Source organism: Anolis sagrei, chromosome 9 (genome assembly GCF_037176765.1).
Source record: "Anolis sagrei isolate rAnoSag1 chromosome 9, rAnoSag1.mat, whole genome shotgun sequence".
Lineage (NCBI taxonomy): Eukaryota > Metazoa > Chordata > Lepidosauria > Squamata > Dactyloidae > Anolis > Anolis sagrei.
Window position 1 is genome coordinate 11,416,723 of NC_090029.1, and position 14,552 is coordinate 11,431,274.

The window sequence follows — 14,552 nt, forward strand, 5'->3', positions numbered from 1 at the left end:
ACATTATGTCTGGAGGGCAAATGTTTGTCCATGCCTGTGTTAGTCCCAAATGGCCCTGCGACCCTTATGCAAGGAACACACAAATACCAATACTGCCACACAAAAAATGGGGAGTGCGACTATTATGCAATTAAATACAGTTAACCTGTCAGTTTTCTTACTTCATGATCGGATTTTAGGAATTGTGGGAGCTGAAGTCCAAAACACCTGGAGGGAGGGCCAAAGTTGGGCATATCAAGTATTCGTGCTAAGTTTGGCCCAGATCCAATACTGTTTGAGTCCACAATGCTCTCTGGATGTAGGTGAACTACAACTCCAAAACTCAACGTCAATGCTCATCAAACCCTTCCAGTATTTTATGTCAGTCATGGGAGTTCTGTGCGCCAAGTTTGGCTCAATTCCATTGTTGGTGGAATTCAGAATGCTCTTTGATTGTAGGTGAACTATAAATCCCAGCAACTACAACTCCCAAATGACAAAATCAACCCCCATCCCAAACCCACCAGTGCTTAAATTTGAGCATATCAGGTTTTCTGTTGGTCATGGGAGTTCTGTGTGCCAATGTTTGGCTCAACTCTATTGTTGGTAGCGTTCAGAATGCTCTTTCATTGTAGGTGAACTATAAATCCCAGCAACTACAACTCCCAAATGTCAATCTCTATTTCCCCCAAACTCCACCAGTGTTCACATTTGGGCATATCAAGTATTCGTGCCACGTTTGGTCCTGATCCATCATTGCTTGTGTCCACAGTGTTGTCTGGATATAGGTGAACTACAACTCCCAAACACAAGGTCAATGCCCAGCAAACCCTTCCAGTATTTTCTGTTGGTCTTGTGAGTTCTGTGTGCCAAGTTTGCTTCAATTCAATCACTGGTGGAGTTCAGAATTCTCTTTGATTGTAGGTGAACTATAAATCCCAGCAACTCAAACTCCCAAATGACAAAATCAATCTCCCATCCCAAACGCACCAGTATTTAGATTTGGGTGTATTGGGTATTTGTGCCAAATTTGGTCCAGTGAATGAAAATACATTCTGCATATCAGATATAATAATAATAATAATAATAATAATAATAATAATAATAATAATAATATCAGATATTTACATTACGATTCATAACAGTAGCAAAATGACAGTTATGAAGTAGCAACAAAAATAATACTATATAATAATGTTTGAATCCCCCCAGGGGTCGGAAAGGTGGTATATAAATACTGTAAATAAATAATAATATGGTTGGGGATCACAACAACATGAGGAACTATATTCAGGGGTTGTGGCATTAGGAAAGTTGAGAAACACTGCACTGGAGCATTGCAGCGCACCCAAATACCTGGGAGTCACTCTGGACCGTGCTCTGACTTACAAGTGGCACTGTTTGACTATCAAGCAAAAAGTGAGTGCGAGAAACAATATCATACGAAAGCTGACTGGCACAACTTGGGGATCACAACCAGATACAGTGAAGACATCTGCGCTTGCGCTGTGCTACTCTGTTGCTGAGTATGCATGCCCAGTGTGGAACACATCTCACCACGCTAAAATGATAGATGTGGCTCTTAATGAGACATGCCGCATTATCACGGCGTGTCTGCGCCCTACACCACTGGAGAAATTACATTGTTTAGCCGGCATTGAACCACCTGACATCCGCCGGGAAGTAGCGGCCAATAGTGAAAGGACCAAGGCAGTGACATTCCCAGCTCATCCCTTGTTTGGGTATCAGCCAGCACGTCAATGACTTAAATCAAGAAATAGTTTCCTAAGATCTACAGAGATACTTGCAGGAAGACCTCAGCAAGCAAGAGTCCAAAAGTGGCAGGCTCAAACCCAGAACCTCAATCAATGGCTGATACCAAATGAGAGACTCCTTCCTGGGTACACAGAAGACTGGGCAACTTGGAAGGCGCTGAACAGACTGCGCTCTGGTACCATGAGATGCAGAGCCAACCTTCGGAAATAGGGCCACAAAGTGGAGTCCACAACATACGGGTGTGGAGAAGAGCAAACCACAGACCACCTACTGCAATGCAGCCTGAACCCTGTCACATGCACAATGGAGGACCTTTCACAGTGACACCACTCCAAGTGGCCAGCTTCTGGTCAAAGGAGATCTATTATAATGCCAAGTTTTTAAACTTCGTGTTTTTAAGTACATTACAACTGAATAAAGCTAATGGAATAACAAGAATTTTGAAAAGAAGTAATAATAATAATAATAATAATAATAATAATACAAAAAAACCCCTACAAAGTCAGCAAAACATAACACTGGAGGTACAGAAAAGTAAATGCAACTAATAGGTTGCTGTGAGTTTTCCAGGCTGTATGGCCATGTTCCAGAAGCATTCTCTCCTGACGTTTCACCCACATCTATGGCAGGCATCCTCAGAGGTTGATGGTTCATAATAATAAAAAATAATAATAAAGTAAAATAATGTAAATGTAATAATAATAATAATAAATAGAGTAAAATAATAAATGTAATGAAAATAATAATAGAGTAAAATAATGTAAATGTAATAATAATAATAATAAATAGAGTAAAATAATAAATGTAATGAAATAATAAGAGTAAAATAATGTAAATGTAATAATAATTTTTAATAATAATAATGAATAGAGTAAAATAATAAATGTAATGAAATAATAATAGAGTAAAATAATGTAAATGTAATAATAATAACAACAAATAGAGTAAAATAATACATGTATTAATAATAATAATAACAAAAATAATAAATAACTTTGACTCAAGTATTAGCCGAGCAGGGCTTTTTCAGCTTTAAAAAAGGGATGAAAACTCAGCTTATACCTGAGTATATACAGTAATAATAATAGTAATAATAATTAGAGGAGACGAGATTGTTAGCCGGCCATATGGAGAAAGGAGAGGTGGACGTTTGACAGATATATAAACCCATTGTAATAATAATAATAATAATAATAATAATAATAGAGTGAAATAATGAATGTAATGAAAATAATAATAGAGTAAAATAATGTAAATGTAATAATAATAATAATAATAATAATAATAAATAGAGTAAAATAATACATGTATTATTATTATTATTAATAATAATAATAATAACAATGTAAAATAATAAATAACTTTGGCTCGAGTATAAGCCGAGCAGGGCTTTTTCAGCCTTAAAAAAGGGATGAAAACTCGGCTTATACCTGAGTATATATGGTAATAATAATAGTAATAATAATGAGAGGAGACAAGATTGTTAGCCACCCACATGGAGAAAGGAGAGGTGGACATTCGACAGATATATAAACCCCATTTTCCTAGTTTCTAACAGACCTCTCAACCTCTGAGGATGACTGCCATAGATGTGGGTGAAACATCAGGAGCGAATGCTTCTGGAACATGTCTAGACAGCCCGCAAAGCTCACAGCAACCCAATCAGGAGGCAGCTTGCTAAACATTAAAGCCACTAAATTAATTAAACAACAACACAACATCTGAGGATGCCTGCCATAGATGTGGGCAAAATGTCAGGAGAGAATGCTTCTGGAACATGTCTAGACCCGAGTCTATACGGTAATAATAATAGTCATAATAATGAAACCCCGGAAAACTCATAACAACCCATTGATTCTGGCCATGAAAGCCTTCAGTAACACATTGAATCCAGTTCATTTGCAAAGTCATGATTGCAAATATATGTCAAGGTCCAGTAGCTGGGCTTCCTTGACTTGGTCTACTTTCTCACATTGACTTGAGGTCTTCTTTATCTCCTTCTGAACTGAAGATATCCCTTTTCTCTTCTGGCCCTGACCCTTTGCCACAAAAGCCACACACACGACCGTGATAGGGGGAAAAGGATAAGGGAATGCCCAAGAGAACACAAAAGGCAAATATGCATCAGGGCACATACCTTTGCACCATAGTGGGAACTTTGTCTTCGGGCATCTCACCCAACGCTGCGGAAAGATCCCATTAGTCCCAGGATGCATCGGCCATTGATGTTCTAGAGCAGGACCTTCCTCAAGTCCATTGCGTCTTTGCAAAGTTCCATGATGCGGTTTGAATGTCTGAGAGCCGTCGCTTATCCGGGGAGGGACAAGGCTTTCTTCACGCCTGGAGATGGGAGAGAAAAAAGGCCATTAGAATCGTTGCTTCTGAACTTTGTACAAAGTGTTTGTGTGAATTAAGGAACCCATAGTCTACTCCGACTTGGAGTAGCTTTGCAGCAAATACTTTGGCATTTGTTTTGTCTCCAACAAATTGGGAGAGGAACCTCATCTCAGGAGACAGCACTGCATTTTCACCTCTTAAGGTCTGGATCTACCTCTTAGGATGCCTGCCATTAATGTGGGCGAAACGTCACGAGAGAATGCTTATAGAACATGGCCAGACAGCCCGGAAAACTCACCGCAACCCAATCAGGAGGCAGCTTGCTAAACACTAAAGCCACTAAATTAATTAAACAACAACACAACCTCTGAGGATGCCTGCCATAGATGTGGGCGAAACGTCAGGAGAGAATGTTTCTGGAACATGGCCAGACAGCCCGGAAAACTCACCGCAACCCAATCAGGAGGCAGATTGCTAAACATTAAAGCCACTAAATTAATTAAACAACAACACAACCTGAGGATGCCTGCCATAGATGTGGGCGAAACGTCAGGAGAGAATGCTTCTGGAACATGGCCAGACAGCACGGAAAGCTCACAGCAACCCAATCAGGAGGCAGTTTGCTAAACAGTAAAGCCACTAAATTAATTAAACAACAACATGACATCTGAAGATTACTGCCATAGATGTGGGCAAAACATCAGGAGAGAATGCTTCTGGAACATGGCCAGACAGTCTGGAAAACTCACCGCAACCCAATCAGGAGGCAGCTTGCTAAACACTAAAGCCACTAAATTAATTAAACAACAACACGACATTTGAGGATGCCTGCCATAGATGTGGGCGAAACGTCAGGAGAGAATGCTTCTGGAACATGGCCAAACAGTCCGGAAAACTCACAGTAACCCAATCAGGAGGCAGCTTGCTAAACACTAAAGCCACTAAATTAATTTAAAAAAAAACACAACATCTGAGGATGCCTGCCAGAGATGTGGGCGAAACGTCAGGAGAGAATGCTTCTAGAACATGGCCAGACAGCCCGGAAAACTCACAGCAACCCAATCAGGAGGCAGCTTGCTTAATACTAAAGCCACTAAATTAATTAAACAACAACATGAAATCTACTTAATACTAATCAATTGCCATGTTCACACTTGCCTCCAACAGACAAGAGTTCTTTCTCCCACCTGGTATATTCCATAGATATATACATCCAATTTTCCTAGTTTCCAACAAACCCCTCAACCTCTGAGGATGCCTGCCATAGATGTGGGCGAAATGTCAGGAGAAAATGCTTCTGGAACATAGCCAGAAAACTCACAGCAACCCATTAAAAGACTCATTAAGCTACATAAAAAGCGTTGGAAGAGCACATAGTACAAACCTTCATCTTAATATTTAGCAAAATATTTTGCATTTTAATTTCTGTATCAGCCACTTCGAGTCTCCACGATCAAGGGTGAACAAAGGTGCATAGACCCCAATATTTTGGGAAAAATTGCTTCTGATTTACGGTTTAGCTCGTAATAGTCTTCTTTCCTTCCTTTCCCGACCCACTGCAACGGCAAAGTCCAATCCAATAATATAAAGTGATGGCTTTGTATGAAAAGCCACTCTTCCGAAAATGAAATGTGCAGGTACCCAGAAAGGGCCGCGCTTCCATCCGCTGTCGTTAGCATTGCGGGCAGCCGTCCAGAAAGGATGCGTTTAATTCCTCCCAATGTGTCGCTCCGAATGCATCCTCCCTCCAAGGCCCACGGCGCAAGAGCGCAAGGTCGTGCTATTAATACGAAGTGCCGCGATCCCCCTCCCAAGCGCAACTCCCTCCGCAGCTTCGCTCCTTGATGACAAATATTCTCAATGTTTCGGGCGGCGCGTTTGCAAACAGCCACAGTCGCTGCATTCTGGTCTCCCATCTGGCACCGTATTTGCGAGGAGGAAGCAACAAATCCAACCAAGACGTGGCGTTCTGGCGAGGGTCTCGCGATTCGGGAGATGGCTTTGACTTAGCAAGTGCGTCTCCGTCCTGATTTAAGGCTCGGCTTGGACCCCAAAACTCGAAATTGCAACTGAAGCGAAGAAGGTGACTTGGCAACATTGCACGACGTAACACCAGCGATTGGGTTTTGGATTAAAAACTGGCAACATATGGACAGGCTTTGCTTTCAGAATGCGTGGAAGGGCTCTACGTCATCCAATTCTACTATTTACTATATTTGGAATCCAGCACCTTTTCTATTTTTCTATCCCAGCATATCTCAACATGGGGGTCGCGACCATGGGAGGGATTGTGAGGAGGTTCCAGAGGGGTCGCCAAAGACCATCAGAAAACATCTGATGGGTTTCATCTATGCTGATGATCGTGCCATTACCGCTCAAGGAGGGAGCTTTGAGATGGTTGAACAGAAGCTCTCCGAAGCTCTAGGTCAGTGGTTCTCAACCTGGGGTCCCCAGATGTTTTTGGCCTTCAACTCCCAGAAATCCTAACAGCTGCTAAACTGGCTGGGATTTCTGGGAATTGTAGGCCAAAAACATCTGGGGACCCCAGGTTGAGAACCACTGCTCTAGGTGCTCTTACTGCCTATTACAGGGAAAACCAACTGATCCCTAATCCATCTAAAACACAGACATGTGCCTTTCACCTTCAGAACAGACAAGCATCTCGAGCTCTGAGGATTATCTGGGAAGGAATCCCACTGGAGCATTGCAACACACCCAAATACCTGGGAGTCACTCTGGATCGTCCTCTTACCTACAAGAAGCACTGCCTGAACATCAAACAAAAAGTGGGTGCTAGAAACAATATCATACGAAAGCTGACTGGCACAACCTGAGGATCACAACCAGATACAGTGAAGACATCTGTCCTTGCGCTGTGCTACTCTGCTGCTGAGTATGCATGCCCAGTGTGGAACACATCTCACCACGCTAAAACAGTGGATGTGGCTCTTAATGAGGCATGCCGCATTATCACGGGGTGTCTGCGCCCTACACCACTGGAGAAATTACACTATTGCACCACCTGACATCCGCAGGGAAGTTGCAGCCAATAGTGAAAGTACCAAGGCAGGGACATCTCCAGCTCATCCCTTGTTTGGGTATCAGCCAGCATGTCAACGACTTAAATCAAGAAATAGTTTTCTTAGATCTACAGAGACACTCGCTGGAACACCTCAGCAAGTGAGAGTTCAAAAGTGGCAGGCTCAAACCCAGCACCTCAATCCGTGGGTGATACCAGATGAGAGACTCCCCCCTGGGCACACAGAAGACTGGGCGACTTGGAAGGCGCTGAACAGACTGCGCTCTGGCACCACGAGATGCAGAGCCAATCTTAAGAAATGGGGCCACAAAGTGGAATCCACGACATGCGAGTGCGGAGAAGAGAAAACCACTGACCACCTGCTGCAATGCACCCTGAGCCCTGCCACATGCACAATGGAGGACCTTCTTGCGGTAATACCAGAGGCACTCCAAGTGCCCAGCGACTGGTCAAAGGACATTTAATCAGCTACCAAGTTTGCAAAATTTGTGGGTTTTTTTAATCTGTTTGTTTGTTTTGTTCTGTTAGAAATGTAATACAATGTTCTGGTTGCGGATGACACGATAAATAAATCAGAAAACATATATTTCTCATGGTCTCAGGAACCCCTACAACTCCCAAATGTCATGGTTCCCCCCCTCCCCCCAAACTCTACCAGTGGGCATATTGCGTATTCATGCTGAGTTGGTTCCAGATCTATCATTGTTTGAGTCTGTAGTGTTCTCTGGATGTAGGTGATCTACAATTCCAAAACTCAAGGTCAATAGCCACCAAACCCTTCCAGTATTTTCTGTTGGTTGTGGGAGTTCTGTGTGCCAAGTCTGGTTCAATCCCAGCAATTACAATTCCCAGATGTCAAGGTCTGTTTTCCCCAAATTCCACCAGTATTCAGATTACGGTGTATTGAGTATTTGTGCCAAGTTTGGTCCAGATCCATCATTGTTTCAGTCTATAGTGTTCTCTAGATGTAGGTGAACTACAACTCCCAAGCTCAAAGTCAATGCCCACCAAACCCTTTCAGTATTTTCTGTTGGTCGTGGGAGTTCTGTGTGCCAAGTCTGGTTCAATTCCATTATTGGTGGAGTTCAGAATGCTCTTTGGTTGTAGCTGAACTATAAATCCCAGCAGCTACAACTCCCAAATGACAAAATCAATCCCCCCAACCCCAACAGGATTCAAATTTGGGCGTATTGGGTATTTGCGCCAAACTTGGTCCATTGAATGAAAATACATGCTGCATATTGGAGAACACTCTAACAACCACTATCTCAGACTACACAGAGAAGTTGTATTATTCTGCTCTGAGTACCCTCAGGGAGATAGAGTGGAATATAAATATATTATTATTATTATTATTATTATTATTATTATTTGATACACAACAAACAAGGTCACTCTGCAGGCTGTTGTATTGGATCACACTTCGGGCACTTCCTATGTGTCTAGGACTGTGTGATGTATTGGCAAATAATGCATGCAGATCCAAGCAGAGTGGCTTTTTATAGTTTCCAAATCCCGACCTCCCTGAACCGCTGCAAGCTGGATAGCAAGGGTCCCAGAAGCAAGGAAAATACAACAAAGTCCGTTCACAATTTGAGCCGTCAATCAGCAGAGTCCAACTGCTGGCATCTGACCTTATCTACTACACACTGTATAGTAAACTCACAGATTTAGATTTTCATCCAAAAATATCGGGAGGCTTCAATCTTCACCGTTGCAGTATATACAAATATAGGATCAGGATTCAGAGATACTCATTCCTTGTAGTTGCAAACAATCAGTCATCAGATAGTCAAACAACATAGGAAGATACTCACACTGAGTCACAAAGACCCCGGTCCTGTTCAACATCTTTATTAATGACTTAGATGAAGGGCTAGAAGGCATGATCATCAAGTTTGCAGACGACACCAAAGTGGGAGGGATAGCCAATATTCCAGAGGACAGGAGCAGGATTCAAAACGATCTTGACAGATTAGAGAGATGATTGGCCAAAACTAACAAAATGAAGTTCAACAGTGACAAATGCAAGATACTCCACTTTGGCAGAAAAAACGAAATGCAAAGATACAGAATGGGGGATGCCTGGCTTGAGAGCAGTACGTGTGAAAAAGATCTTGGAGTCCTCGTGGACAGCAAGTTAAATATGAGCCAACAATGTGATGTGGCGGCAAAAAAAGCCAATGGGATGTTGGCCTGCATCAATAGGAGCATAGTGTCTAGATCTAGGGAAGTAATGCTACCCCTCTATTCCGCCTTGGTTAGACCACAGCTGGAATATTGTGTCCAATTCTGGGCACCACAATTCAAGAGAGATATTGACAAGCTGGAACGTGTCCAGAGGAGGGCGACTCAAATGATCAAGGGTCTGGAGAACAAGCCCTATGAGGAGCGGCTAAAGGAGCTGGGCACGTTTAGCCTGAAGAAGAGAAGGCTGAGAGGAGATATGATAGCCATGTATAAATATGTGAGAGGAAGCCACAGGGAGGAGGGAGCAAGCTTGTTCTCTGCTTCCCTGGAGACTAGGACGCGGAACAATGGCTTCAAACTACAAGAGAGGAGATTCCATCTGAACATGAGGAAGAACTTCCTGACTGTGAGAGCTGTTCAGCAGTGGAACTCTCTGCCGGAGTGTGGTGGAGGCTCCTTCTTTGGAAGCTTTGAAACAGAAGCTGGATGGCCATCTGTCGGGGTGCTTTGAATGCGATTTTCCTGCTTCTTGGCAGAATGTGGTTGGACTGGATGATGGCCCATGAGGTCTCTTTATGATTCTATGATTCTATTATTTTATTCTATTATTATTATTATTATTATTATTATTATTATTATTATTATTATTACATTTATTATTGTATGCTATTTATTATTATTATTATTACATTTATTTTTCTCTATTATGTTCCTGCTTCTTGGCAGAATGGGGTTGGACTGGATGGCCCATGAGGTCTCTTCCAACTCTATGATTCTATGATTCATCAGATAGTCAAACAACATAGGAAGATACTCACAATGAGTCACAAAGGAGAGAGAAAGATGGATACTTTCAACCTCTTTTTATTGCCACCTAGTGATAGGTCATCAGTAAATCAATTCCTCCCAACCTCACCGGTATTCAAATTTGAGCATATCGGGTATTTGAGCCAAATGTGGTCCATTGAATGAAAATACATCCTGTGTATCAGATATTTACATTGCAATTCATAACAGTAGCACAATTACAATGTGAAGCAGCAACAAAAATGTATTGTCGAAGGCTTTCATGGCTGGAATCACTAGGTTCTTGTGGATTTTTTTGGGCTATAGGGCCATGTTCTAGAGGCATTTCTCCTGACGTTTCGCCTGCATCTATGGCAAGCATCCTCAGAGGTAGTGAGGTCCTATACTTTCCTATACTTTGCTAGGATGCTTGCCATAAATGCAGGCGAAACGTCAGGAGAAATGTCTCTAGAACATGGACCTATAGCCCGAAAAAACCCACAAGAACCTAGCAACAAAAATAATTTTCTGGTTGGGGGTCACCACAACACGAGGAACTGGATTAAGGGGTCGCGGCATTAGGAAGGTTGAGAACCACTGCTTTCAGTTTTGGTTCAGATACATGTTCTGGACGGCACGGGGAGATAATGACGAAAAGAAACATTACACGGGAACAAGAAGCCACCTAAACGCAGCCAAGACTGCAAGAGGCGTGATTATAAAAGTGTCGTGCAGTGAAGACCAATTTTAAGTCTTCTGCAAAACGGGAAATAGAAGTGCAAAGAAACGAGAACGAACGGGACCCGTTTGTATGCGGAAGAGGCGTTCTGCGCGAAATCCCCCTCAAGTTGCCTTTTCGACTTGATTCGGTGCATATTTATAGTCTCGGGCTCCTTATATCCTAGTTATCTCTTTCATCCCAGATTAAATTTTTGTGGTCGTGTTCTTGCAGAGAGCAACCTTAGAATTACCACTTGACCCTTTCAAATGCTCGCTGAAAGGGAAGTAATCCCTTCCTTCCCTGACGAGGTTTCCCCGCCGCTCGGAAGGCTCTTTTCTCTCATTTGTCTTCGCATTACTATTTCGGTCTCACTTTCTACAAGTCGAGGGAGGGACGGAGGGAGGGAGGAGGCCTTGCCCCCTGAACTCAAACTATTCCATTGGCCGCAAATCCAGGGCAACAAAAACAGAGATGGTGGACAATTTCAACAGAAAGGAAGAGACCATGAAAATGAACAAAATCTGGCTACCAGTATTAAAAAACTCTAAAATTATAACAGCTAAACAACAGAGAGGAAAAAAACCAGGCACAGATTAACACCTCCCAGCAACAGATTTTCCCAGGCTCAGGCAGGCCTTCAAATGCTAATGAAGGTGATCAGCTAAACATTCACACCTAACTGCAGCAGGGAAGAGCTCCTTGCCCCACCCCAGCCATTCCACAGATATATAAACCCATTGTCCTAATTCCAACAGACCTCTGCCTCTGAGGATGCTTGCCATAGATGCAGGCGAAACGTCAGGAGAAATGCCTCTAGAACATGGCTCTATAGCCCGAAAAAACCCACAAGAACCTACAAAAACAGAGATGTTTCTTCATGAATCTCCTGTATGCCTAAAACATCAAACCTATACACAATAAAGATGAAAATATGTATGCATCTGCAGCTTCCACAATCACCTACAGCTCCCACTACTAAGACGACACGAAAGGCCCTCCCACCAATGACATTCCAGGTTATAGTGAGTACCGTAAACATGTTCAAGAGCCCTACCAATGTCCTCCACAGACACCATACTGTCCACCACCCAAATGAGTGGCTTTCATACGGGGACAATTTCATCCTAGATGTTCTGTTTTTCCTCCACCACAGACATCCCAGTGTTTCTGACTATCCTCATTGGTGCCAAATTTGCATGGCTCTGCTCACTTCTTCTCCCATAACCCTTTCCTATAGTTTCCTACTTTCCTATACTTTGCTAGTCTGCAGCTGGGGTGTCCCCTCACACAGACATGCTCCTGTCTCCACAAACTACAGCTCCCACTACTCAGGAGACCCCAACGACCCTCCCTCCAACTACATTGCTGGTTATAGCGAGTGCCGTAAACATGTCCAAGAGCCCTGCCAATGTCCTCCACAAACACCACACTGCCCACCACCTGAGTGAAGGCGTTCATTGAGGGACAATTTCATCCTAGATACTATGCTTTTCCTCCACCACAGATATCCCAGTGTTTCTCACTCTCCCATTGGTGCAGAATTTGCATGACTCTGCCCGCTGCCTCTCCAATAACCCTTTTCTATAGTTTCCTAGTCTGTGGCTGGGGTGTCCACTTACACAGACAAGTTCCCACCTCCAGAAACAGCTACAGCTCCCACTACTCAGGAGACCCCAAAGACCCTCCCTCCAATGACTTTGCAGGTTATAGTGAGTGCCATAAACATGTCCAAGAGCCCTGCCAATGTGCTCCACAGACACCACATTGCCCACCACCCAAGTGAAGGCTTTCATACAGGGACAATTTCATCCTAGATGTTCTGTTTTTCCTCCACCACAGACATCCCAGTGTTTCTGACTATCCTCATTGGTGCCAAATTTGCATGACTGCGCCCACTTATAGTTTCCTACTTTCCTATACTTTGCTAGTCTGCAGCTGGGGTGTCCCCTCACACAGACATGCTCCTGTCTCCACAAACTACAGCTCCCACTACTCAAGAGACCCCAAAGACCCTCCCTCCAATGACAATGCAGGTTATAGCGAGTGCCGTAAACATGTCCAACAGCCCCGCCAATGTGCTCCACAGACACCACACTGCCCACCACGCAAGTGAAGGCTTTCATACGGGGACAATTTCATTCTAAATGTTCTGTTTTTCCTCCACCACAGACATCCCAGTGTTTCTTACTCTCTCAATTGGTGTGGAATTTGCTCAATGCCTCTCCCATAACCATAAACATGTCCAAGAGCCCTGCCAATGTCCTCCACAGACACCATACTGTCCACCACCCAAGTGAAGGCTTTCATACGGGGATAATTTCATCCTAGATGTTCTGTTTTTCCTCCACCACAGACATCTCAGTGTTCCTGACTCTCCTCGTTGGTGTGGAATTTGCATGACCCCACCCACTGCCTCTCCAATAACTCTTTCCTATAGTTTCCTAGTATGTGGCTGGGGTGTCCTCTCATACAGACATGTGCCCACCTCCACAAACAGCTACAGCTCCCACCATTCAGGAGACCCCAAAGACCCTCCCTCCAATGACATTGCAGGTTATAGCGAGCACTGTAAACATGTCCAAAAGCCCTGCCAATGTGCTCCACAGACACCACACTGCCCACCACCCAAGTGAAGGCTTTCATTAGAGGACAATTTCATCCTATATGTTCTGTTCTTCCTCCACTACAGGCATCCCAGTGTTTCTGACTCTCCCCATTGGTGACAAATTTGCATGACTCCACCCACTGCCTCTCCCATAACCCTTTCCTATAGTTTCCTAGTCTGTGGCTGGGGCGTCCCCTTATACAAACAAGCTCCTGCCTCCACAAACTACAGCTCCCACTACTCAGGAGACCCCAAAGACCCTCACTCCAATGTCATTGCAGTTTATAGTGAGTGCCGTCAACATGTCCAAGAGCCGTGCCAATGTCCTCCACAAACACCACATTGCCCACCACCTGAATGAAGGCTTTCATACGGGGACAATTTCATCCTAGATGCTATGTTTTTCCTCCACCACAGACATCTCAGTGTTCCTGACTCTCCCCATTTATGACAAATTTGCATGACCCCGCCCACTGCCTCTCCCATAACCCTTTCCTATAGTTTCCTAGTCTGTGGCTGGGGTGTCCCCTTATACAAACAAGCTCCTGCCTCCACAAACTACAGCTCCCACTACTCATGAGACCCCAAAGACCCTCACTCCAATGACATTGCAGTTTATAGTGAGTGCCATGAACATGTCCAAAAGCCCTGCCAGAGTCCTCCACAGACACCACACTGCCCACCACCCAAGTGAAGGCTTTCATACAGGGATAATTTCATCTTAAATGTTCTTTTTTTTCCTCCACCATAGACATCCCAGTGTTTCATATTCTCTCCATTGGTGTGGAATTTGCATGACCTCACTACATGCCTCTCCCATAACCCTTTCCTATTCTTTTCTATGGTACGTAGCTAACAGAGGAATTGATCAGCAACTGAACATACTAGAGAGGTTTGTGGAGAATTCACCATGATTTATAGGAGTTGTAGGTATTGGGATGCATAGTTCACCTGCAAACTAAGAGAACTCTGAACTCCACCAACAATGGACCTGGAACTAACTTGGCACACAGAACAACAAAAAAATACTGGAGGTCTTTGGGGGGATTTGTAGGAGTTGTAGTTCTCCTACATCCAGGGTACATTATGAACCCAAACAATGATGGATCTGGACCAAG

At 43.6% G+C, this 14,552-nt stretch overlaps 2 protein-coding genes across 11 annotated transcripts in view; one reads left to right on the forward strand and one right to left on the reverse strand.

Annotated features, from left to right (window-relative positions):
- Positions 1-14,552, reverse strand: part of TMEM266 (transmembrane protein 266) — a 112,244-nt gene that overhangs the window by 61,594 nt on the left and 36,098 nt on the right. For 4 of the 5 annotated variants that reach the window (XM_067471277.1, XM_067471280.1, XM_067471276.1 and 1 more), the window contains one exon: positions 3,893-4,095. In XM_067471277.1, coding sequence (XP_067327378.1) covers positions 3,893-3,927 — 35 coding nt within the window. In that variant the 5' untranslated portion in view covers positions 3,928-4,095. Of the gene's footprint in view, positions 1-3,892; positions 4,096-5,476; positions 6,220-14,552 lie in introns of those variants that run through there. The other variant, XM_067471278.1, reaches the window with a different exon arrangement.
- The window catches only part of NRG4 (neuregulin 4), a 141,133-nt gene that overhangs the window by 5,548 nt on the left and 121,033 nt on the right, over positions 1-14,552 (forward strand). The window lies entirely within an intron of this gene.